At 44.8% G+C, this 27,740-nt stretch overlaps 1 protein-coding gene across 9 annotated transcripts; it reads left to right on the top strand.

The window, feature by feature from the left end:
* Positions 1-1,295: 1,295 nt before the first annotated feature.
* On the top strand, positions 1,296-26,905 carry LOC120908616 (tolloid-like protein 1). Of its 9 annotated transcripts, XM_040319820.1 has the most exons (13): positions 1,341-2,000; positions 5,439-6,398; positions 16,910-18,416; positions 20,542-20,805; positions 20,898-21,307; positions 22,164-22,309; positions 22,652-22,853; positions 23,423-23,684; positions 23,766-23,971; positions 24,263-24,909; positions 25,025-25,459; positions 25,758-25,896; positions 25,959-26,905. In XM_040319820.1, exons 2-13 carry the CDS (start codon positions 6,086-6,088, stop codon positions 26,003-26,005), a joined length of 4,578 nt encoding a protein of 1,525 aa, XP_040175754.1. In that variant the 5' UTR covers positions 1,341-2,000; positions 5,439-6,085; the 3' UTR covers positions 26,006-26,905. The 9 variants fall into 9 exon arrangements, with proteins under 9 accessions (XP_040175747.1, XP_040175754.1, XP_040175745.1 ...); XM_040319813.1 differs by having other exon boundaries at positions 1,296-1,380; positions 25,758-26,905; XM_040319811.1 differs by having other exon boundaries at positions 25,758-26,905.
* The last annotated feature ends 835 nt before the right edge of the window (positions 26,906-27,740 follow it).

The raw sequence follows: 27,740 nt of genomic DNA on the forward strand, positions 1-27,740 counted from the left end.
AGTTTCAAGTGATATGCTTGCACTTGGCATTTTTAACTAATTCTGTTCCAGGCCAATCGTAACATCGTTCAAACTATTGATTTAATGTTCTCTCAATCAATCGTTTGGTTTAGAGTGAATTCCCAAGTGAATGCTCCATAATTTCACCGGTTTGCTTTATATCTCATCATTATATTCCTGTCCTTTTCTTGCAATGGGGTTCACCTACTTCAGCTATCGGCAAAGTGCATCTTTGATATCGAGATGGCGGATCTGAACAGATTTTATATTTTATAAACTTTTCACACATTTTTGCTCTGGGTTTCACAATTTGGCTCTTCAAGTGAAACTCTACGAAAATTATTGTAGAATTTGGCTTTTTCGGTCGTAAAGTTTGCCGACTGCTGGCCCTGCTTCATCTAATCTTGGGATGTATCCCAAGTGCCACAGATTAAGCTTAAACGCTTAAAGATTAAACGACTGGAAAATCAAATATCCATAGAAAAAAACTAAAGCTCCATATAGCTTCACCGGTTTTACTCAATAGAATATTTTTCGTCTAATTTCAACTAACCGTGGCCTATGTAAACCTTCTAACTTTCCGAGGTAAGATCTATAGGGATGGTCGTGTGGTCAAGATAGATAAGCGGGTATTAACTCCATCGACCATTAGTCAAATTTCAATTTGCTCTCAATCAACTGCTTCAGTACAGATGGGTTCATTTTGGATTTTAGTATTTAAACAATCGTATCTCTGTTCCGATTCTAGCGATGCATAACTGCAATGCGAAACCATACAAAAGTGCAGATGGAACATGAAAGCTCTCAAAGCGATGAAAGCTCCGCTATCCCACCAACAGATAGTGCCACCGGTTTTTTTTTTTTTTTTTTCAAAATGGGCCTGTCGTTCGCCGTCAGCTAAAGGAGTTTTTTAGAATTCCTTTTAGTTTGAAAACTAAGTTTGGTTTAGTTTGAGTCGTTTCGACCTCGTTTAGGTAGTCGTTTGGTGGATTTGTGGAACTGGGGGAGTGAGCCTTCCTCTCATTTTTCACCCATCAGACAATTATTTAAAATTTTTGGCACTGCAAATAGCAAGGCAATCGATTTGCACTGCAAATAGCATAATCGATCCCTTTCCTCCTTGTCAAGAAACCGTCCCATCACTTGAAACTAATTTATTTCATGTTTTCAATGAAATGACCGTCGACCGAGACGATTTGAGTGCAAATAAAAAATAAATAAATAATTTAAAACGCTTTTTGGTACCTTGACAACGCGACGCACACTCACTGTGCGAGATTCACTGTTTTTCCCAGCATCCAGAACCAGCATCGCATCTTCGCCCCAGTCTCAGTGTCAGTTTTCGTCCGGATGGCTTCGTGTGCGCAACGGTTTTCGGAGGTGCCGTGATTGCCCGGTTTCGTTCATTTCTTTTTTGTGTGCGTTTCGAATCTTTCGCCGTCGTTGTCCTCGCCGCACACCAAACCAGACGGTCGAGCGTGTACGCACTCGTGTCCCCATACCACCACCGCCGCCACCACCTGTTCTTCTAAGCAAGCAAACAGCGCGAGGCGCTTCATGTTTTCCCGTGCACCGTTTTCGTTTAATTACTTGTTCTGTTTTTCCCCATTTCCTTCGCGTTCTTTCGCTTTGTAAGGACTGTGTGTGTGTGTGAACACAGCGCGAGTTTTAATTGTGCCCATAAGAAATGGGGTGAAACAGAATCGTCGTTAGAGTGCCAAGGGAAAGAGAGAGGCAGAGAGAGAGTGAGAGAAAGTGGCAGTGAGAGGGAGAAAACAAACTGTTAGCAACAGCCTCCGCGATTTCGCCAAACAACAGTGTGTCTCGTCCCGACGGACACACTCGCACAGACGGATTCCTTGTCTGTCTGATGCTGGTCTGCGCTGATGCGCTACCCCGCGTCTTATCAGTACGCATATCATCAGTGGCCGTTGTGCGTAAGGGACGCGTGTGTTCACTCTGTGTGTGCGTGTGTCGGTCGGTCGCTGTGTGTGGCGCGCGTAAGTAAAGAAGAGCGGCTAAGTGCAACCAACCTCGGACACGGCAAGGAAGTCGTCATTCGCGCGGAAGAGTGTGTGTTGGGTGACGGGGCGTGCAATGTTTGTCGTTTTCCGAAGGTTTCACTGCTTGCCCCGCACTGCTGCAGAGGTTAGCTGCTGTTGACGTTATATTGTGTGCGCCTGTTGATTGGGTTCGACTTGCGAAGGAAGGAACGATGTGCGCCATCAATCTTTTGATTAATTTCCACTGCTGAAACCGGTAAAGTTGTGCCGCTAGATGGAGGCCCTCGTTCTTCGCGCCGTATCGGTATGCCAACGATTGGTTCATTCCCACACGCTCCGGATAAGCGAATATCCTTTGACGGTTTATCTTCCCGCATACACACACACACAAGCGCAGGAGAGAAAATTTAATTACCCTAATGATTAACGCAACACGAAACAATCACACACACACACACACTTTGTTTTGCCAAACCCAACACCAAATGTCCACCTGCATCGTTTTGCTCCTCCGCGCACACAAACACTATCCATCAATCAAATCAAGTGCCCCGTTTGCGAACGATGTGTGACTGTGTCTGTGTGTGTGCGCGCGCGTGTGTGAATGTGTTTGCTAGGAAGGGGAATTTTTGGTCACAGCATGCTTTATTGTTGCCGTAACTTGTGGATGGTGATGGGCTCGTGCGAAGCAGCGTGTGGTTATCCCGTCGCCTGCTTCATATTTTTGCTCTCTGCATGTGTATGGTGAGTCGTCCGGAGTCGTGTGGAGTCGTCCGGAGTTGGCCGGAGTCCGCCGGAGTCGTTGGGAGTTAGAGTCATCCGGAGTCGTCATGAGTCGTTTGGAGTCTTCTGGAATCGGTTGGACTCGAAGTCGCCCGGAGTCGTTTGGAGTCTTCTGGAGACGTCAGGAGCCGTCCGAAGTCGTCTGGAGTTGTCCGGAGTCGTCCGGAATCGGTTGAAGTCGAAGTCGTCCGAAGTCGGCCGGAGTCGTGAAAGACACAAAAAAACATTTCATTTTGTTGTGTTTCTTCGCCTGTCACAAGCACAATACACCGGACAGCTCCCGTTGACTCGGACCGATGCCGATTCCGGTCGACTCCCATCAACTCTGGGCGACTCCGAAAGACTCCGACTCCGGCCGAATCCAAATGATTCCGGAAGACTGCAAACGACTCCGGACGACTCCGAACGATTCCAGGCGACTCCGGACTACTCCGGACGACACCGAACAACTCCTGACGACACTTCGACTCCGGGCGGAACTATTCGTTCGGATTTTGTCGGAGTCTGAAACGGACTAACAATACCCGGAGTCGGATCGGTGTCGTGGGTGCGCTCCAAAGAGTACATCACTAGTGTGGAGCGCGCTGTGCCCTTTCCCGTCGGGGCGCAAATCACACACCACACAGCAAAGGTCGCCTCGGACGCGGGGCTTTGAAAAGCGATTGCGTTTTTGTTTATACATTACAGAGACCGCAGTAGCAGGCAGGCAGGCAGGCAGGGCTCAGGATGGCAGGGCTGTTATTGTTGATACGGGATGGCCCACGGGTTTGATGGACAGGCGGAGTGGAGCACAGTTGCGGTGGAACACTGATGGTGCGAAAGTCAATTTCGAACCGTACCCCAATACCCATTATCTGTCCCGGGTTGCCTGCTGGCTGCCTCCCGCAAAGGGGGTTTGGAAGCGTGAAAACAGACAGGGGAAATTTTGAATCTCAGCCAGCACGGCAAACGTCCCCTGCCAGCGGACAGGAGAGCTGCTGCGGATGTGTGTGCTACCATCGCGTTACTCAACACGTGTGGAAAATTGCTGACAGATTTTCCGACACGCACCGATCAACGGCGACAACGGCTGCTCTGGTCGGTGCGGTTCGCGTGGAAAGTGTCAAAAATGATGCTCCAACAATCCGGCTGCATCGGAGCTGGGACGTTGTCTTCGAAGAATCCCTCATGTGTGTCGCCACGCTTCCCGTCCGGGCCATCCGGTGTCGTTTTGAAGGCCCGCGAAGGATACGGCACACATCAACACACAGTTTACTGGCCCTTTTCGGAGAACCTGTTATGTCCCGGCTCGACCAGGGAAACTGTTTGCCAAGCAGTAACCGTCAAGAACGTGGCGGGAGCATCTTGTTTGTTCCAAGAAAATACACACACACACACACACAGTACATTGCACGAACCGAGAAACAGACACACTGATCTCTTGGAAGGATCGGGCTGGCAGAGGAACACCAGAACCAAAATCTTTACCCGTTAAAGGGTTTTCGAAGCGGGAGTTTGATTGCGTGATTTTGTGCGTCTGTGCTGCTATGGAAGGAAGGGTCTCGGCCAAACCTTAAACCATTCAACTCGCTCAGAAGATACCGCAGTGTGTGGGGGCCTTTTTTTGGCACAGAAAACACCATTCAAACCAGACGCTAGCGACAAAAAAGGGTCCCACAAAGGACTGCCCACCCCATCCTCCACCCAATCCCGTAAACGTCGCGGTTTTTGGTCGGGGCGTCCGTTGGGGCAGAAGACTGGAATGTGTATTTGCTGCTGCTGTGTACTGCTGCCGCTGCGGATAACTGTTCTCCCCCTTTTTGGACGGTCCTTTGGCCACGCAAGAGCTGTTTTTATTGATGGGTATGTTTCAAGAGACAAACCTTCCCCCCGCATTCCCTCTCCCTGTTTGCTCCACACCAGATGAGGTTCCATGTTCGTCGGTCCCAGTGTCCCAAGAAATACTTGTGTGTGTGTGTGTGTGGTTTTTGTGCTAGATGAAACTTGATGAAAACGACTGATGGGTCTGCAAATTACGATTTTCGGGTCGTCGATATATGAAAGGTTCTGTGTCACACATGTGTGCACGTCCCGATCCCAAACCTCAAGAGCAACCGACGTCTTGGGTTCTGTAATGAAATACTTGGCCGACTCAATGGCCATCTGCCTGGTTTCCAGCCAGCTTTCCGTTCGCCAAAATGGTCCAAAAGTTTGGTTCTAATTTTGTAGCTATTTTTATCACGAAATTATTTGTACGCCAAAGCGGAGCCCACGACCACCAGCGCAACGACGACGTCTGCTTGCTGCGCGTGTACCGAGGTGAGGATCCCGTGCTAGGCAGCCGTTTATTTCGTGTAAATGAATTCATCCGTTATCAACCTACCACCTAGAAGTTTGGCGAAGACTTCTCTCGATCATGACGTTGCTTGCTTTGGTCTATTCTGGAAGCTGTTTGCAATCCCCCGTCGTCGAAGTACGCAAATAGTTTGCAGTTTTCCGGGCAGGGCGCTTTATTTTAGGGAAGGGATTGCATATTACTAACGCAAATATTATTTTCCCCAGCCCACGAACAAAATGAGATGTTTCATTAAACTTATGCGTACGTGCTTTGCGTACCTTCCAAACGTGGCCATTTCACCCAACAAGTGCTTTGCTTTTCCTTCCTTCCTCCAGTTCCAGTGCAGTGGTTGCGGCACGGTTTAACCATAACGGTGGTCCAAGTGCGATAGATCCGCGGTACCAAGGATAAGAAAGGAAAACAAATAATCAATATAATGTCGATGCCGATGCTGGCCGCCACCGCCGTCATCATCGTCCCCGTCGTGCGTGTTGTGTGAATGGGCAGGCCCCGGTGGAGCAGGTGATAAGCGATCCAAGTGCCAGCGGGTGAAGTGAAGTGCAGCCTAAACAAAAAGGAAATCGACAAAAAAAGGAGTAACAATAAGAGTGCGTGCGTGTGTGTGTGTGCTCCCTCGCATTTGGGAGTATCGGAGGGTGCGGGAGTTTTTGGGGTTCACGCCGGAAAACGAGATTGTGCACGTACGCAATCTCTTGGCGAGGCACTTTCCGGCACTTCTGCCACAAACTGGTGGATAATGTAACCCCCCCATCGCCCTCTCTCTCTCTATCGTGACTCGTGGTGTATGATTTTCCCACCTCCTCGTCCCACATATCGATAATTCCGTGCAGCTTGGGGAAAAGGGTGTGAAAAAAGTGAAAAAGTGCCGGGAAGAAAAACAGGGGAAAGTCTGCTCCAGTGTGTCCTTCTGGGCAGAGTGTGTGTGTGTGCGCGTGAAGGATTCGAATTTGAACGAGTGACGATGATGGGGCTTCGTCCTTCGGAGTGCCGTGGCAACCCGCGCGAAGGTTGCCACCATCGGCAGGCACCACCGGCGACGATGCGAAACCGTAAACCGTCCCGGGCGACCGTTGGAGCACCGCGACCGTCCGGATGGGTGCCGGCGATCGTCATGGTGATCGTTGCCATTAATCAGCTTACCGAAGGGCTGGAGCTGAACGAAACGCTGATAACGCGGCGGCATCAGCAGCACCGGTACACGATTGATGAGCTGCTCGATGCGCGCTTTCCCAAGAGCATCTCCGGCGACATCGATATGGACCCGTGCAAATCGAGTAAGTATGGCGCCCGGTCGCGGTAGTCGCGGTTTCTTCAAACATTCAACCATAAGCTATGGCCTTTTAGCTGCTGGGAAAACTGTAACAAAAGTCTTTGTGATTTGTATATCCATCCGCTCATTTAATTTGTAAAGCTAGCCATTACAACTAACATTAGCAACATGTCTTAAAAGGACCAATTAAAATTATGAATCATCAATTTACTTGGGTTGAACAAACTATACGAAGGAAACCAAATGCTAGAACAAAAAAATCAGCAAAAGCTAATCGTGTTGAACTCGTTCAATGTCGAGAAGAAGTATGGGCTTATGAATCTGCTTCAAGATTGTAGATACACTTGATGTGCATAGCAATAAACAATCAATACTTACCCTCGTACAGAAACATACACTGAAACGACAGAGCAAATTGATAGTATTTGAGCATCCATCGCAAGACCAAGACCTACTATTCACCTACCACTCAATACGTGGTACAGTGGTGAAATAAAATATTGATTTACGGGGCTGATGTTATCGACAGCACTCAAAAAGGATGAAGGATGGATGAATAAGTCTCTTTTTTCATTAAGGACTTAAGACTTTCAGAAGAGGAGGTAAATCGACATTTATCATGATTTTTCACCTTCTAACTTGTTTTATGCTTGCGCAAACAATCCAACCTACCAATCCCATCAATTCGTGATAACATTGTAGTTTAATGTTGAATGTTTGTATAAATATCAGTTTTGTTTTTGGCTCCAGAAATGTCCCAAATGTGCTCAAATGATTTGTTGATGATAATTAAAGATAAAGGGTGTTCTCTTCACTAGACTATCCGGCATGATGAAGAATAAACGGAATCTATCGAACAACGTCGTCAGTGTGACTACAATAACTTAATGATCTAAGCTTTATTAAGTAGTTGTTTAATAAATCAAGCAATAAGGCGCATTAAATTCTTATAATCGAGTCGTCTCGACATCGAGTTGATAAACTTTGTATGTTCATTTGTATAGAAAAAAACACTTTGGAGTTCGTTTTCTCGATTTGAATCGAATATAGAATAAGCCTGAATGTTTGATTCCTTATTGATATTGTACTTCAGAACGTAGCATTCCTTCTATTAATTGTAAAAATAACAACACGTGAATTGGGCACTTGAGTATTCCAGAAAGGACACTTGAGTGGTCCAAGAAGCATATCCTGCTATGGGTGACGAGATCCATCACAGAAAATTAAACCCACATCCGCCACAGGCAGGCCTAGATCTGCTACAGTCCTGCATGGTCATTCCTGCATATGGGAGGAGAAAAATCAACGCTTGGAGTGTTTTGAACTCTGTACTGCCGACGCCAAAAGAGAAAAAATGTCATGATTCACGCGAACAAAATTTTAAAAATAGGTAGTGCTTTAAATATCATTTGTTTAGTAAAAGCAGTGGTTGATTAAGGAGTTTATAAAAAATGGTAATGTTTTATTAACCTTTTGGAGCATATCGGGTACACACAACTATCTTATATATAAATTACAAAAAATCAGCACTATTCCTAAACTAGATCACTAAAACAGCTAAATGTTTCATTTGTTTGTGTGCTGCTATGTATTGTATGCAGTTAACAGTTTTTCGATAATCTAAGGATATGCACGGTTTTCTAAGTCACTTTCGAATGCGCACATCATTATTCACCGCCTCGAAGATGTTTTTCAACAGCCGTCAAATGGTGTATTTGCATCACAATACAATTTCAATTCTTCCACATGATTTTCAACACGTCACAAATTATTGTCAAACTTAATCCAGCCAGAGATGTGTTGAAAATAATGTGCAAGAACTGATTAATTATTGTGATGCAATTACAATATTTGACAACTGTTGAAAAACATCTCGCAAGCAATGAAAGATGTTGTAGAATCCCTGTAAATGCCGAATAAAAAAATTCTTCAAGTACTTACTATTTTTCAACTGTGGGCATAATTAAATTCGTTATGTGCTTTATCATCGTAAAAGGAGGATAAAAACTGCAAATAAGTACACACGCTCTTTTTGTCAATACCTTGTACCACGTACCATTCTTGTATCATATGTTATTGCCCGTTCAGTCGAACTAAAGTACCCACACTCAATGGAGGAAGGACGTACAATGTACTTCAATGTACTACGAATTCTATGGGAATCTGTTATCGTCGTTTGCTTTCATAAACTGTGGGAACGCTTTAGATCAGGGGTGAGCAAACTTTTCAAAAGCATCATAAACTTGCATAATCATAAAAACAATACTTGATCAAAAGATAAATTCTGTCATTCTCTTAAAATACATCTTCATCGGTTACAGCCATTACAATCATAACTTGCTGGAACGGTATAGTCCCGAAGGATTTTAGCTAATCAATAAATTCAGCATAAACTTTCTAAAAAGTACCAACTTCCAGTTTCCTCCAAAAAAGATGCATTGAACTACATTATTGGTTGGGTGAAGAAAATACTTCAATCCAAGAATTTTTCATGATCCAAGAATTTTCCTATAAAATGGTCTCATGGACCAAAACGATTATGCTCGCAGGACGTGTTTTACCGAACCCTGGTTCAGATTGTTGTGCATCCGGTGGAAACATTATGAACTGATTATTTATCGATGTTTAACGGGGGTTGTTTAAGAACCGTGTTATGCACTGTTGGATGGTTTATTTTACGCGATGCTTAATGAGTGCATTCTATTATGCGATTTTTTGTTAGTTAGTACAAAAAAAAAACTATTTAAATTTCTACTTGTTCTGCTGAACGCCTTTTTTTGCTGTATTTTTAGTGTATGAAAATAATTATTAAGCAATCAAATAAGCATCAACAATGAAATGGATATAGATCATATGTTATAGTGAATTGAAATATTGATTGATTATAAACAGACGTAACTGGTTTGTAATTGTGGTTAATGTAGTTCCATTTAGTGAGAATTGTACTATCATTAACGATATGTGAAAGCACATCAATTTATGAGCGATATCATTCCGTCGCAATGTGATACTGCCCTTTTGTGTTGAATTTAATTTGAAACCGTTCTGTTTGCGAACATATCCGAACATAATAAGAGTGCAATGCAATTAGGCATTTTTTGTGTAACATTGTGGCGGGAGACGGAACGCGACACCCAGCGCAGCGCATGTGTGTGTGTCAAGGGGGAATTGTGGTCCGTTTGTTTGTTGTACTACCGTGTTCTGTCCGTTGATGATTCAATTCAGTGCGGCCCAGCGAGGATGCTGTCCCTTGCATCCCATAACACTGCATTCGTGTGGTGTGTACGGTGCACCGTGTTTGCAGCAAGAGTTTTTTTTCGTCTCCCCACTTTCCGTCAACTCCATGTGTGTATCGTATGCTACTGGCGTTCGGCGGGAATTGAGTGGAATGAAAAGGCGGCAACGCGCTTTGCAATATGTGTGCGCTCCTGGGCAGGCGGAACAATTTAAATGGGATCGCGTGCCCCACCGCTTTGCAGCTCTGCTACGGTTATAATTTAATTAATTCTCATTTATCATCATTCCACCTCCCCGAAGGACAGTGTTTCTGATCCCTCTTACCGTTCCCTCCGTGCCGGTACTAGCCTTTTGTACCGTTGGCAAAGCGGGCACAATGTTGGTGTTTGTGTTTTCCCGTGGGACTGTGTCGTTGTGACTTTTTGTATGTTTCTTCTTCTTTTTTTAGGGAACACCTCGTTTTTACTTTTTCGTTTGGCTCTGCTGAAATTCTATGTTGTGTGGCGTCGTTTGAAATTAGCCACTTCCGAGTATTTGTATGTCATGTGCGGAATTTTAATTAGTTCACCGCGAGCAACAAGTTCTCAGCTTCTGTAGCATATGTAACATGAGTTGCTGTACTATACTTTTTCTTGCTGTAATGTGTCATTATGCTCGTTATACTTAAAGAAAAAAATGCCGTATGTGTTTTATAAAACGAGTAGTTACATGTGTTTTTACATTTACCACCCCAATTCGGTGTACCGGGTTAAGTTTGGTCCCATATTCTATTGTAACAATGATTGTAAGAGTATACAAGTTAAACCTTTAGTTATTATTAATACGTTCTGTTAATTAGAGGCGACAAATCTTCAAAAGATTGATTCATCCATTGTGATGAATTTATTTTGTGCTGAATGTACCTTTTCCAAATTCTTGACATATGCTACTATTTCACGCACTATTAGAATATAATGACAATTAGTCTAGTAAATCGAATATGTTATCTATTATTGTTTTTTGTATAAATGAAATAATCGATACAAATGAATGAATGGGGGTTTTTACCGCCTAATAGTATCACAACTCTTCTCTGTTTATTGGCGGCTTTTTTTGTGGCAGTACATTGGGTCATAAAAGACAAGATATCGGGATGTGAGTAAAAGTTTGAACCAAGCTATCTCAGACGAATCAATATAATATGGATTGTTATATGTTGCTTCTTGCAATCAGTCATGTTTGTATTATATGACTAGTAGTTAGACAAACATATCATAAAATGACACTGCATTACTACAGAACTTGAGTGAAAAGTATGTTAAATATGTGTATCAATGCTAAAACAATCAATGTATTTTAGTATGTTTCATCCTAACTGCGATGGGATGATACTACCAGCAATTGTAGATAAAAATTGACCATTTTTTAGCATTATCATTGATTTCTCCCATCTAAAGGTTGCGTGAAAATGAACGTGAAATTTTGAACGTGAAAACCCAAATTCTCATAATTATTTAATGAAATACAGCAGAAAACACCAAAATTTCACGTTTATTTTCACTGGAACTGTAGTCCTTTAAGCTCGGATTCACAACTATTTAGATCAGTGGTCTCCAATCTGTGGTCCGTGGCGTTAACAGAAGTGGTCCACAATAAAATTGATGTTTATAAAGAAAGGCTTATTACAATGCATATCGCCCATTTTTTCCCGCAATCAAGATTAAATATTCAACAGTCATGCCTAGAATAAGATTTAAACATATTTTTGATCAAAAAGCTTTGAACTAAGTCTACAAACTATGTGCCCTCAATATATGTGGCTATACACTAGTGGTGGGAACTCGGAATCGTACCTACCCGACTCCGACTATCCGACTCTGATGCTGGAATCGATTCCGATTCTTGACTTGATTTTAATTTCAAATCGATTCCGATTACGTTGCCGATACCGGAACCAATTCCTGAGGAGAATCCGGAACCAATTCCAGAGCCTATTCCAATTCCGGAGCCGATTCCGGAATCGATTTCAGAAAATTTCGGAGCTAGTCGGAATCGTTTCCGACGAAATCTTCATTTTTCCCATCACTTCTATACACAGTTCAGCCAGTTAGTGTATATATTCCTACAAGATTCGATGTTCGAAATCTCTTGCTACATGAATCTTTTGATTCAAGCAAAGCAAAGCTTCACGAAGCCGATAAACGTTGTTGTGTACTCTTTTTTTGCAGCCTCTTCAATATGCACCATTTTCTTTGTATGTCCATATCCATGCCTATTTAATCATTACATCCGTTAATACTTCATTCGCTTTACTTTTTATCATAATTCATTATTTAAAGACGAAGGGTCCGATTCTTATTATGTATTCGTTGACATTTCAATCAATTTGATGCTCTGATTGATTTTTCAAGATCCACTTTATATTTTCTTGTTCTTCTTACTTTTCTATTACATTCAATTTTCTATACTCGTTTCATTGTTCCATCAGAGCACAATTTCGTGCAAGGTTCTTCTTAAACTGGTGGCGAAAATACCAGCTAATGCTAGATTGAATTAAATCGAATTACAAACGCTTGTCAGAAGCACACACACAATCCAAACTTTGCAGCGATACAATGGAAAAGTTGTCATCTAATTCTGCTTTTTATCCGTTTGTTTGGTGTTTAATGTGGACGCATTTCACCACTCCAGCAATACTCTGCCGACGCATTTTACATTCGCTCGAGCCTATCAAAATTCACCAACCGTTCCAAAACTTTTCCATTCATCGTCCTTCGGGTAGGAGAATTGGCGCTGGCACTGGTACGTAGCCAGAGCAATGGTTTTGCTCGATTGACCTAGTTTGATGTGCTGTGTTTGTGTTACTGTGAACTAAATCTGTCCTATCCATCATTTCGGAACACCAAGGAACGTTGCTACAGGACGGGTGTACACACTGTGCAAGTTGCTAGTGATTTGTTTTCCCCAAATTGTATCTCGCTTACAGCAGGGACTCAATTACATCTGTACAAGTTTTGCACTTATGCCATTTTTTACGCCTGGCGCCATATGTGAGCCTGTGCGGGTGGTTTATTGGTTAGCAGCGTTGGGAAGGAGCAAGCAAGAGCATGGATTACGGTTCCATTTCCCAGCTGAGACCCCTAAATAACAACGACAAAAAATGCATCAAACCACATGCAGGAAAACACATGTACGTCCCGCCGGTGTGCGCCCATGTGCGGTGTACTCTCCGAGCAGGGCAGCACTTGCACAAGCTTGCCAATAGACTCTTGGGCCATGGATGATGGTACGTGAGGGGAGGAAAAACCAGAATGAATGAAATGCAATTAAATGCACATATGCGCTTTTGTTTTTGCCGTCCCGGTCAACTTTCTCCTGTTGCACTTGAATTGCTAGATTAGTGCACCTTTTGCCATGGCACTCTGCGTAGCACATTCGGGAGGGTAGGGCAAGGGCAGCAAACCTTCTGTGCTGTGGCTGGTGCATGGTACTGGCACTTTAGAGCATCCAGCATCTAGGTCGCATTAACCTGAGAAGCACCAAACCATGAGCAACACAATGGTTCAATGGTTTGGTTCTTGCTTTCGGTTGATTTCATTCTAACGTCGACGCAAATGCAACGGTTTAGTGTAGGAACCATGGACAGACGAAAACGTACGCCTCTCGTTTGTTCAATAGCGGACAGAGAGAGAGAGAGAGCTGGCTAGCTGGATCGTTGGTCACGACATTATGCGGTTGATTCAAATTTATTCGTAATTTATGTTGTAGGAACCCACTGGGACAACCACTAACTAACCTGCTGCTCCGGAATGGCAACGGACCACCTCATGGCAATGGGAAGCGCGCGCGCGCATATGGTTCCGTCTTTCAGCTTCGGAACGGAACGGTTTCCGGCTGAAGTCAATCGGTATGCATTGAAATTGGGAACCGTAGGCGGATACACCATTTGTTGGGCAGCCACCAATTCCTGACATACGTTGGGAAATTGAATTAGACCCCAAAATTATCTCATTGTATCGAAGGTTTCCGTTTCCACGCTTACAGGGCGGGAGCGGGGTTGGTACATTATTGTTTCTTACCCTATTGAGAAAGAGTCTAGGCATCAAACTGGTCACAGTAGATTGTTACAAATGTGTGTAGGTTACTGGCAGGGCCATGAACTGATGTGTAGACAAACCTACAATCAATATCAATTTCACTTTTCCACAATTGAATTTACTCTGCTATTCCTAACTTGAGCTTTCCTGGGTAGCTTGGGTGAAGGCTCGCCACAAAGGTTAGCCTCAAATGTGTGTAACGATCTTTTTTTAACCAATCAAACATGATTATGAATCTGGTCCATTATCGCTACATGCTCACGAGATGGGAAAATGTAAATAAGTTAACGGCAACAAGCTGATTTCTGCAATTGCTCATTAATTATAACTCGTGTCTTATTAAGTGCTTGCAGAGTTGAAATGTTAAATCCTAGCTGGAGGGTGCATTGTGGACGTTTTTCTCTCTTGGTCACTTTATATGATGTCCTGACAGGATATGATGTCCTGACACGACATGGGGAAGGACGGAGCTCCCAGCAATATCGAACTAGACTCAAAAAATCTTGTAGTGCTCTTGTTATTTTAATTTTTGGTACATTACGTTTTTAACCATGTACATGATAGTTCGAAATATATTGAAATGTTGTAGTTTTGCTTCCAGGCACAAACTGCACATCCGGGCACCGTAAACGAAAAATAAAATAAAGTACTATAAATGAAAAACATCTGTGTTTTGCACTTTAAAAAAGCTTCAGATATGTTTAAACATTTGTGCAAAAAATGTACTACTATTTAAACTGATCAAATTTACAATCAAATTTTTACAATACCTTTGTGATTTTTGAGCGATTTTTAATCCTCGTCTCTACAGAACCTTAAATTGTATCAATTATGCTTTTCTACTCCCAATTGTTATAACAGTATATATAAGCTAGTTTACCATTAGCAGAGTAAAACAAAATTAGACCATTGTGCGATAAAACGTGTTGAAAAACTATTCAAACACGCATATTCGCATGTTTGCTGTTCATCTATAGAAAAGGTCAGAGCAACAAATTTAGAGCCTGTTTCTGACCATCTCTCAGAAAAGTACAGAGCATCGAACTCAGAGCCTTTATTTTACCATCTCTCATCTTTGAAAAGTTCATGGTTTGTGACGTAAAATTTGAAAAAAAATAATTAGAACTGGTTTGCATGATGTGGCAATTAATTGGGAAGCTGTAGCAACCAGTGGTGAAAAAGCACTTAGATAAGATGAACCTTGTTACCCAACAAAGTCTGTTTAAATCGGTTGTACTATAGACGTTGTGTGTGTGACAGACACAGTTTTTTTAACGCTATGATGAGATGTGGCAAAGACACCGTGTACATTATGTCCTGGGCACTGATCCAATAATGTTGTGACAAAAACGCTGACAAAAACTGTTAGCGAACTAGAAACATGTTCAATCCGAAGAAACAAATGCATCCGGCTTAGTTGAGGTTACGGCCTCCGACCTTATACAGTATTTATCTACCAGAACAGGATTTTTTACGAAAAAAACGTTTGCTGAATACCTAATATCGCGTGTGCTTGTGTTTAAAAGTATTTGGTTATGAAATATTTGTAACAACTATGCTGTTGTTAAATATGTCGCAAGCAAATGAGTGATGCTGTGAACACTGCTGTTCACATTGGAAACTGACCCGCAAAACCCTTGATGGAATTATGAACTCAATCACCCAGCTCAGGGATCTCCAAACTACTCGCGAAACAAATTGGGTCTTTAATTTGGCTAGCTTACTTATTTACTTATCCGGCGCTACAACAACTCGCCTAGCTAAGACTTCTTAATGTTTAAACAGGGATTGCATTTTCACTAAACCTTAACTAGAAGGCTTTAAACATTTGAGATTTATTTCATAATAATTATAATAATTATAATGAAAAAAGTATAGTTTTTATTGCATTATATTGCAATGTAAGAGGAGTAATACACTGGATTTTATTTTATATGAACATTGTAAATGATCAACTAAAATATGAACCGCTACTCAAAAGTTAATGGATATAAATGACGTTAATGTTATTATACAGTAAAAAGTAAAGCTTTCGCCCAAATGTCCTGTTGTTTTAAAGCATACGCTAAATGTGAGTATTATCGAGAAAAAAAACAAGCGCATAAAGCAAATGTATGATGCTATTAATAGGATGGAACTTGAAGGAAGCCGTCTCGTAAACTAGTTGACCTAGGCGCACAAGGACAATTTTATATCATTGTTGGTCAGCAAATTCGAAAGCGAATATCTTTCACTGTAGCTTAAACTGTCTGTTTAAACACTTAAAGTTAAACATGCATTCGTTGGTTTTAATTAGGCTTTCAACAATAGTTCAAATCTCTCATGTATCGCTTGCAGGATGCATTTTTGTACAGCTATAACATAACGTTCGTACATGGACGTACGTGGTTCAATTCTCATCCGGGAACCGTGTCTCTATACGCAGAACACTCACATCACGCTTGTCATACTTGTACTTGTACTTGTTAGAATACTTGCTTTGTAATATTATTTGATTATTTTGTTAGACGATTACAGTCGCCAGTGCTGTCCTGCACCAACGATTGCGAATAAATAAACTGCCGAAATTTGACAATAAATACGTTGCCATCTTTACAGGTAATCGTAATATTCGTCAGCTTAATATAAGTTCAAATAAACCGGATTATGAATACAACAAGCTCTGTTTCGTCTCATTTGCAAAGCTTTCCTTCCTGGTGTCCTGTTTTATAGTGTTAAACCTACAATACGCGAGCGCCAGTTAAGTAATGGCAACTCAAATAAATTGTCTGTTACCTTTTTTAACAACAGAAAGAGATGTCGTTGCTTGCCAAGAACCTTTTATAGGTTATGCGAATAAAAAAAACCCCACACCACTTTACATCATAAGCACACCGATGTTCTGTAGGACCTGCTTGTGTAAACCCATATGTAAAGGTGATAAATGGCTTCTGCATGTGATCATGGACGTGCTGTATTCTACATTGTTATGGGCTATCTGTTAAGCGCACAGGTGTTTCCCCGAGAATGACCATTGAATAATGCTACAAAACTGGGTGCCGGGGGGCCGGATCGGGTTGGACGCTTCTAATCACACATAAATACACCCAGAAATGGTCATGTCCAGTTTCCCCTGCTACCACAATCAGTCACCACAGCCCACTCACTTTCTCTTCCCTTCTCTCTTGCCCGCCTGTGCGTGTGGCGTATGTTGTTTTTGCAGGTGGATTTATGGGCGACATCGCTATGCCGAACGTAAATTACGAAACCGAGTGGCAGCGACAGCGTATGAACAAGAGCCTCGAGCAGGACATCGTGAAGCTGAAGCAGGAAGTCTACCTCGAGGGGCTGCAGGTCGAGGAGGAAGGCATGACGGATATGATACGGAAGAAGACGAAACAGCGCGCCTCCACGCCGCTGTCCGGCATGACGTCGGCCACCGGTGGGGCGTATGCGCATTCCGGCACATCGTACGAAAGCGAAAATTCCATCACGGACAGTTCCGGCGAACCCCCGGTAAAGGCCACCATCATCGACAATCGGGACAACATAATAGTTCCCCGCGAGCCCGAAACAACCGTTGCCGGTGGCGTTGGTGGTGACGGGGAACGTACAGGTGAGAAAAAAGCGACCACCGCAAACAAAAAGAATGCGACCGGTGCCGTGCGGAACATTGACCACGATCGGATCCAGTCCGACACGAAGGACATCGTTATCGACTCGATCAGTGACAATATTATCAGCAACAATCACGTCAGCAGCCGGAAAGTGGCCACCTACGCCTTACCGACCAAGCCGCCAACTGCGGTGACTGCTGCCGCTGGGTCGCATTCCGTCAGCACGGATAGCCATCCGGCACAGGTAGCAGCCGGAAGCAACGAAACTAAACCAATGTCGAGCATACTTGCGGTGGTGAAGCTTGCGAGCAGCAGCGGCAACGGTGAGCAGGATGCAGTTGGACAGGCCGGTACACGTACCCGCAGACGTCACCGTCGCCGACGTCGACAGCAGCAACATCCCCGGCTGCACGATGCGGACCATACCGGTGATGATCCAACGTCAAAAACCACATCCGGCAAGACCCCACTGAAGAACGACGGTATGGTGGTCAACAAAAACTCGTACCATTCACGGTTGGAACGTTTGCGCGTGGAGCTCGGCACGGTAACGTACTCGGTGCGGGATCGCAACCTCCGATCGAGCCACCATAACCAGCATCACCATCCGGACGAGGAGCCTCTGGCAGAACGTAGCTCACAAAACCGTACACCGAGAAAGAAGCGGCGCCGGACCGGAGGTGATAGCCCGCGGCGCGACCATCAGCATCAGGATGTCATCACTAACGACGACCGAAAGCCGCCGCCGACAGCGAACGGCAACGATGACGGCAATAGAAACGAACAGCGTGTAAACGTTGACATCGATAGGGCCAGTTTGGTGGACGGGATGAAACAGCACAGTGAGGCGCACGGGTACGACAAGTCCTACCATCCTCGCGCTCAACCACAGCACCAACAGCATCGCCATCGTTCTGAGCATCATCACCTGCACGAACAAGCACACGGAACGCACTTCACCCATGCCGGGCCGAACGTAGGTGCCGACAATGGCATGAATTTGCATTTCCGACCGGACCATAAAGCACCGGCCCGGGCGGGGAAAGATCAAGATCCACCCGAACCGCAGCACTTACCTGTTGAAGACGACATCGACGACGACGAAGCGGACAGGTACGTACACGTTTTGTCTTTCGCTCACTGACACTGACACGGACGATAGAGAGAGAGAGAAAGAGAAAGATAGTCACGGTCCGGGCCATCCGCTAAAGTGTTTGCGGCAAGTGGCCTCTTCGTCGGACGGCGATTGCACTCTCGCCAGGTAACAGGTTGTGGCGGGTGGGCAAAACTTTGTAAACGATGGTGCGCTACTGCTACCGGCCAAAGGTGGAGGCCCGTTTGACATGCTCGGTATGGGTACTATTTGTTCAAAACGGGAGGAAGAGTTCAGGATGGGGAGTTACGGTTCAGCGTAGCATTCTTAATGCTGCAAAACCCATCCTTTTGGACCCTGCATTCATACCGTGGCGCTGAAATGGAGAGCGTTATCATGATTCCGTAACGAATTGCCTGAAGTACGACGCATCCCGAAGCAGCACAGCCGTGTGTCATCGACGCGTTTGCGCTTGGGCATTTGAGCATAGATGAGTGAAGCAGCCGATGCTACACATAAATGTTAGATCTTTGTTTGCTGCCAGGACGTTTTCATCGTACGGTAAACCCCTTGCATATCTACGAGCAAGGATAACGGGAGAATGAACGTTGAGATGTTATATTATTGAATGTGGGTTGATTTCGTGTGGGGGAATGCATCCCGGGAATTGGATTTGCATACTCTAGAGAAACGTTCCAGCTTTATATTGTAATGCTTTAATTGCTGCCGTCTTGGGAAGCTTCACATTCTCCGTTCCCCGAAGATGGGCGACTACTAAGCCCCAAGCAGCGGCATTGCAACTGAACTGAAAGCAATAAAGATAATGGTGCGTGTGTGTGTTTTCCTTTCGCTTTGCAACAATTTTGCAGCTCTTTATTGAGATGATAATAAAACACCTTAGGGGGATGGAAGAGGAATGCTGTACAACACAATTCGTCCATCATTCCGTACTGATACAAGGTGCTTTCATTGCATTCTTTGCAATAAAACAAATTCTGCCATAAACAAAGCGTCATGGCGATGTTATGACGCATTTTGTCTTACAAAGTGGAATTATTTCCAGTCATCATTGTTTCATGCTGAGTTCGGCTTGCTTCTTTTCTTTACTAATGCTGACGCGAGCTAGGAGTTTTTGGTCCGGGATAGGTTTAGGATCAGTTAGAGCTATGATAAGTCCAGCAACAGTTCCAGATGTGAAATAGGCTGTGGATGTATTCCAGGATCTAGAATTATATCAGAACTTGTTTTGAATTCAAAAAAAGATGAATTGTAGAATGGAACTGTACTGGAACTAGAGTAAATGTGATGTCTGTTGCAGAGTTTAGATGAAATTAGTATGAGTTCTAGGACTATTGCTAAGTTCAGGGGTTGTCTTAGCATCGAGATAGGTTCAGAATCTGTTCCAAAATTCAAAGGCGTGTTGAGCATTTTTGATTTTCGGGGTATGTTTCAAGATATGTATAGATTCTTGAACGACTTCAAAATTGGAATAGATTCAGAATTTGTTTCGAGGCGGAATAAGTTTTGAGTCTGTATCAGTGTGAAGTCTGAAATTAATGTGAAGTAACTTTCATATTCGACATCCATGTTTTTGGACGGCTTAAAAGTCTAAAAGGTATCGATTTCAGAATCGTTAAAGGTGTAGGATCTATTTCCGTCCTTTAAAAAGATTAGGTATCAGTTTCGCGACTGAGATTATGTTGGAGTCAGTGCCATGATCAACAACAACAACACTGGGCACAAGAACCGTTGTCGATCAAGTCCTCTCTGTGCCTTTAGTGGGCTTTCAATGGCTTATTATTGATGCACCAATAGCAGGATAGTCAGTGCCACGGTCCATTCGTGGCTTGAACCCATGACAGGCATGTTGTTAAGTCGTGCAAGTTGACGACTGTACCATGAGACCAACCCAACAGAATAAGTTAAATATTAGTCGACGGATCGTTTAGGTTAAGAAACGGAATAAAATTGAGCTTATTTCCACTCCGAAACACTGTTTATTTCTAATCTTAAAAAAAATAGTTCTATGTTAAGTAGCTGAGTAAAACAAAAGACAAACAAGATTTGCTCCTCGGTGTATTTTACATTTTCGTATAGAAAAAACAGTATTTTTGGTTTCATTGATAACCTATCCCTCCCTGCTAGCAGCCACATTTACTACGCATCCGAGCACGACGAACACGAGCACCAGCAGCATCATCGCACGATACGGGCGGCGACCGCTAAGAAGGAACGCATCTGGGACTTTGGTGTAATACCGTACGAGATCGACGGCAACTTTAGCGGCATGCACAAGGCCCTGTTCCGGCAGGCGATGCGCCACTGGGAAAACTATACCTGCATCAAATTCGTCGAGCGCAATCCCATTGACCATCCGAACTATATCGTCTTTACGGAGCGTGCCTGCGGGTAAGAGAAGCGGAAGCGATTGTGTCAGTCCAGGCAGGCCGTGCTCTACTCACTTGCTTCTCATTACTTCCCGCTCCTCCCTTCCCTAACAGCTGCTGTTCGTTTGTCGGCAAGCGGGGCAATGGGCCACAGGCCATCTCGATCGGTAAGAATTGCGATAAGTTCGGCATTGTGGTGCACGAGCTCGGGCACGTGGTAGGCTTCTGGCATGAGCATACCCGCCCGGACCGGGAGAACCACGTCGTGATCGAGAAGAACAACATCGTGGTCGGGCAGGAGTACAACTTCAACAAGCTGACGGAGGACGAGGTAAACTCGCTCGGACTGCCGTACGACTACGACTCGATCATGCATTACGCACGCAACACGTTCTCGAAGGGTACCTATCTCGATACGATCTTCCCGATTGAGATGCCCGGTCGCAAGCGGCCCGAAATTGGGCAGCGGTTGCGACTGAGCGAGGGTGACATCGCACAAGCTAACCTGCTCTACAAGTGTGCTAGTAAGTATACCAAGTAGTTTTGGGAGTATTTTTGGATATAAGACCGAAGAAGAAGGAAAATATTGCTTCTTTATTGGGACTATTTGCTGTCTTTTTGTACACAGGCTGTTTCCATTACTTATTGTCTAATAGTTAACTGAAATAGTTGCTGAAAGGCTTCATTCAATTTAAGAATCCATCCTTATACGTTATGCTCTGCCTAGGTGTTGCAATTCCCCGGACGTGTTTAGTAAAAGTATTATTTATTTATTTTTCGTTTAAAAGAATAATATTTTGATAACATATACCAAGATTCATTTCAATTTTCCGAATGTAGTCAGTAGGGCCAAAATAATCGTTCCTCGATAATTCAATCCACTTTGATCAAAAGGTCTTTGAGGCAAGCATATCTCTTACATTTCCAGGTAATGCTCATTACGTGTGGATCGAAGAATGTTAGTTCGGTTAGGAAATTTTAACTGGAAAAAACTAATGAAACTACTTTTATTAAACACACCCAAGCATTTCATTTTCTACGAACACTTTCAACCATCGTTGCTGAAAGCAATCGAACCAAAAAACATCAAAGCGTTCTTCTGTTACCGTTCTCACGATACGGTATTCTGCAATTTACACAGATCCCTTAACCAATTTTTCATGCTCAACTTAACCCTATCCGGTACAAGTGCACCCGGTTTTCTGACTAATAACTACCGAAGTCGCTCACCGCTCATGCCGGTGTGATTTTTCATTCATGGCTGCACGAACACCGGCCCGCTTACGCTTGATAGACTGCCAACCCATCGATCCAACTCAATGCTTTACCTGATCCTTCGTCTTCTTCTTCTGCTTCTTCTTTCCACCCATTCCATCCCAGAATGTGGACGCACGTTTCAGGAAAACTCGGCCAGCTTTACCTCCCCGACGTACTACTCCACCACACCGCCAACCGAACCGGAACGGTGCGAGTGGCGCATCACGGCTACGCACGGCGAAAGGATAGTGCTCAACATAACCGATCTGGTACGGCCAGGGCTACACAAACACACATAAAATCACACACACACACATACACACACTTCAGCGGCACACTCACATTCGCAACCTCTTCAAAAAAGCAAAAACCGAACCTTTTTTACTCGTTTTATTCAAACTCATCCAATTCCAACACTAGAACGGACCGGGGCCGTTCTCTCCCACACACCGGATCAGTGCCAGTACCGCAAAAAGAGAGAGATTTCTTGTCGCTTTTGCTCTGCGCGTTTCCTGGTCACTGAACCGGACGGGCGGTCAGAGGATGTGAAACATGATTTCTCATTTCCCCATTTTACATTTTCACCCTTACATCACCCTTTCGCCCGGCAGGATATTTACAAATCAAACAGCTGCCGGTCGGATTATCTCGAGATACGGGATGGCTACTGGCACAAGTCGCCGATACTGGGGAAATTTTGCGGCTCCGGCAAGGTGAACGAGCTGATCCGGTCCACCGGCAGCCGTATGCTGCTCACGTACACGACCACCTTCCGGCAGGCATCGATGCGAGGCTTTGCGGCCAACTACGAAGGTGAGTGCGGGGCGGGACAGGGTGTTGATAGAACGCAGCACTGTCCACCGAAGATTAAGTGTGTTGGGCAAAATCGAGAACATTAAAAATGGTAAGCGTATTTGTATTTGATAGCAAAAGATTTATAAAAATAGCTCAGGCGTGAAAATAATGTAATTTTCCGACAATTTAAAATACTTCTAAACAAATTGTTATGCAAGAATGAATTGCTAAATTTTCGCAAACAATATGCATAAAGCTAACGCGTCAGTTTGCCCACCAACCCTATCTCTGTTGATTCAATATTGATTACAATTCTAGGACCAGAATGCTCGAGGGATTAAATCGAATTCGACCGTTATGACTAATTTATATCGATCAATATTTCAACAGAACTACTCCCGTGCATAGGGGTTTTTGATTGTAGTACAAATTGCTTTTGAAATTGCAATTCAAAACCATTTTCAAGCTATTGAAATGAAAAACCTATCCATAATCGACCTCAAATCTCCTCCAGTTTTATGTGTGGCCCACTTTAACGCTCCCATTGCTTTGTTTCTGTTGCTGACCGTCTGCCCGTCTTTCACCAGCAATCTGTGGCGGCGATATGAACCTCGAATCGGGCGGGCGGCTCGAATCGCCCAACTACCCCGTCGACTACCTGCCGAACAAGGAGTGCATCTGGCGGATAACCGTGCCGAAAGACTACCAGGTCGCGCTCAAGTTCCAATCGTTCGAGGTGGAAAACCACGACAACTGCGTGTACGACTACGTCGAGGTGCGGGACGGCGGGTCAGCCGATTCGCGGCTTATCGGCGTGTTCTGTGGGTACAAAATACCGCCCGACATGAAGTAAGATTAGCTGCCGTTTTCCACGTATCCTTGCCGTTAAGTGCTGACTTTTTTTTCTCTTCCAAATCCCCAAACTCATAGGTCAACGTCCAACAAGCTGTTCGTGAAGTTCGTCTCGGACGGATCGGTGCAGAAGGCGGGCTTTTCGGCCACCTTCATGAAGGAGGTGGACGAGTGCGAGCACATGGACCATGGCTGCGAGCACGAGTGCATCAACACGCTCGGGGGGTACGAGTGTGCCTGCTACATCGGGTACGAGCTGCACAGCGATAAGAAATCGTGCGAAAGTAAGTGTGTGCAACTTTGGAGCAGTTTCACGCGCCAAAAGGGAGACGATTTGTTTGTTGTGTGTGTGTATTCTTTTTAAGAAGCTGCGAAAACATGACAACGGTCCCCCTAGGAACGGATGGCAGTTGGGAAGACGGAGTTTGCATCCATTGTTTGCTCCCGATTGCAGGCGGGATTAGTTGCATGGGTTGGGGTGGGTGGGGTCCGCTGATCCGATTAAAGCTCGGTCCGAAAACAGTTTCCCTTACTTTGACCCTGATGTGTGTGTACGTGTGTTTGTGTATTTGCAGATGCTTGCGGAGGTCAGCTGGACACGCCGAATGGCACAATCCTATCGCCGTCCTTCCCGAAGGAGTACCCGATCATGAAGGAGTGCGTGTGGGAGATAGTGGCGTTGCCGCAGCACAAAATCACGCTCAACTTTACCCACTTCGACCTGGAGGGCAACACCTTCTACCAGGCGTCCGAGTGCGAGTACGACTACGTGGCGGTGCTGTCGAAAAGCCCGGACGGTACGCTGCACAAGCACGGCTCGTACTGTGGGTACACCGTGCCGGCACCGATTACGTCCGAGTGGAACATCCTGCGGGTGGTGTTCAAGTCCGATAAGACGATCCAGAAGACGGGCTTTGCCGCCGTTTACTTTACCGACATCGATGAGTGTGCCGTCAACAATGGCGGATGCCAGCAGGAGTGCAAAAACACGGTCGGCTCGTACGTGTGCTCGTGCCGGAACGGGTACACGCTGCACGACAATGGGCACGACTGCAAGGAGAGTGGCTGCAAGCACGAAATCTTTACACCGCACGGCCAAATCCTCAGCCCCAACTATCCGGATTACTATCCACCGAAGAAGGATTGCATCTGGCACTTTACCACGACGCCCGGCCATCGGATACGGTTGGTGTTCAATGTGTTCGATATTGAGCCACATCAGGTGAGTGTGTGTGGGTGTGTGGGTGTGTGTGCTTCCCATTGTCGCCGGACACGATGGGAAGCTTTTGGTTTTCATTGACGAATAATCCTGTCCCAATCCTTTGGCACACCGACAGGAATGCGCATACGACCATATCGTCATCTATGACGGCAACTCCCCGGACAGTCACACGCTGGGCCGGTTCTGTGGTGCCAAAATCCCCCACCCCATCTCGTCGTCCTCCAACCAGATGTACATGGTGTTCAATACGGACACTAGCGTCCAGCGGAAGGGTTTCTTTGCCAGCCACTCGACTGCTTGCGGGGGCCGCCTGAAGGCAACCGAGGTAAAGAACCACTTCTACTCGCACATCAAGTTCGGCTCGGGCATGTACGACAATGGGGCCGACTGCGAATGGACGATCGTGGCGGATTCGGGCCAGAACGTGCAGCTCAAGTTTCTCAGCTTCGAGCTGGAGGAGGAAAAGATGTGCTCGTACGACTACGTCGAGGTGTACGGCGGACTGGACGACGAGAGTGGCCCCCTGCACGGAAAGTACTGTGGCAATGCGGTATGTGTAACGGCTTTGCGTAGGGGATGCACGTGGTTATCCCGTACAGCGCCTTTCCTTTTGATTGTCGCTTGCATATGGTATCGCTCTATCGCTATATTTTGCTTCTTTTTTTTCTTTTTCTTTCTGTGTTTTGTGTGCGTGTGTGTGTGTGTGTTTTCTTCTTTTGTGTTTTTCATTTCCGGCATTTACTACTACCTCCCCCCCCGGATGTGTGTGCTTCCTTGCCGTGTGCTCTCTTGCCTTGTTTTTGTCTCTCTTTTTTCGGCGGCGCCAACACCACCATCACCACTACCAGAATCCACCGGAAATCATCTCGATGCACGAGGCGCTCATGGTGCGGTTCCGGTCGGACGACACGGTTGGATTCAAGGGCTTTTCCGCTGCGTACGTCGCCATCAAATCTAACGATGACGTGCTGACCACCGACGAAGAAGGTTCTGATAGTTCCGATATCATCCCGTTTCCCGGTTCACTAAAAACAGTGTTCATCAAACAGGGCGAAGATATGGACGAGGAGGAGGAGGACGACGATATCGATTATGAGATCTACCCGAACCGACCGGCCAACAGTAAGGTGCACGTCGCGGTGCACAACGAAATACGCTCATCTCAGGCGATTGACTGAAACATAATCAAATACTTTGCCACGTAAGGTGGTGCAGTGCGCGCGCGCCATCGGTATCATCCAGGCCACCGATCCGCCAGCACACATGCACGCATCCAGAGGGAGAGGGGGAAAGAGATGGAGAGAGACGAGAGAGACCCTACGCGAGCTGCCAACTTCATGGACAATATACTATCGACCTAACCGCGACGCGCGTTGTTCCACCAGCCATACCAGCAGCCTCCGTCCACAATGAGTAGATTGTTTCAAGTACAGTACAGACGCGAACACGAACCGGTGTGGCCGGAAGTGCTAGCTGCAAGTATGTTCTGTACTTGAGTTCTTTCCAAAACAGGTTCACTCATTGCTGGACATTAACTACCTTCGTCACAATGGACGTGCTCATGTCTTCCCCGTGTGTGGCGTAGGGGATAATTAGCCAAACAAAAACGACCGTTTCGAGGGAGCGTGGAATGGGAAAGAAGCTCCCCAAATGTAGATAGAACACAAACACTCACCCAGAGTAGGAGAGGGCGCTGGTTAGGAAGGTATAAAGAATCTCGTAAGGAACACAATCGTGCAAAGGCGCGATCGTTGAGAGATGCGTGTACTCTACAGTGAACCAAAATTGTAGTAAATAATTTTAGCAGCCAGTAATGAGCCATATGCCTACGGAATATATATATACATAGATATATATATACATATACATATAGTTATATTTACATTACAAAATAAGCCGGTAAGTCTTATCGAAGAGAGCGTTCTCTAGCGATTAATGTGTTAGGCAAATTACTACTAAATATACCGAAGACTCTGTTTTCCATCGTCTGAACGTATTTTTTTAGTCGTCCGTAGCCTTTCCCTGCCCTGCCACCAGCCTCTAGCCTAGAGTGATGGCAATAACAGATATGCGATCGTTGTGGCGCTACACGAACTGTTTCTTAATCGAGTTGAAATTTAGGAGCGTTACACATACTCTATTGTTCCCTAATGGTTCATTCACTTTCATATCAGCAGCGTTTCGGGAAAGCGGTCGTTTTCCCTCCCTTTGATCACTCTTCAAATCTTCCCAGGGCCGTGCTCACTTACCCCGGGTACGGTTCTTCAGTAGTGTGTAGATGTAGATATGTTTAGGCGTATATCAACTCGACGGTAGCTAGTAATGCGAGAAAACGAAGGCGAAGGAAGCAAAAATCCAAGGCAGCAATGCCGGTTTGTGTATGTTTTTAAATGGAACGAACAATAAATCAGTCATTTTCACATCGATAATTAAAACCAAAAAAACTGCTTGTTTCTGTTGTAATGGGTATCGTAACGGAAGAGAAGACGGTTACGTTTGAATGTTTCCACAGTATATGTAGTTGTGAGATGTACTGTGGGCTGATGGTTCAAAGGAAATGCTTACCACAATATGTATCGCATATCTAATTCAGTATTCAATGCAAGACAAAATTATAATACGCAAACGATTAAAAATGTGAACAATCAATAAAAACAACACATTTAAACATTCATTAAACGGTTGAACATTTCGAACGGTTTCGAAAATGTATGTTTTGAAAACGACAAGTTCGAACTCTTCATTTGACAGCTTGTCAGCTGCCAACCGTCGGCAACGTTCGGCAGTGTCATCGGACCAGCGTCGGCTTTTTTGTAAATCGCCAACGTATT

The sequence above is a fragment of the Anopheles arabiensis genome, chromosome 2, assembly GCF_016920715.1.
Source record: "Anopheles arabiensis isolate DONGOLA chromosome 2, AaraD3, whole genome shotgun sequence".
NCBI classification, from domain to species: Eukaryota; Metazoa; Arthropoda; class Insecta; order Diptera; family Culicidae; genus Anopheles; species Anopheles arabiensis.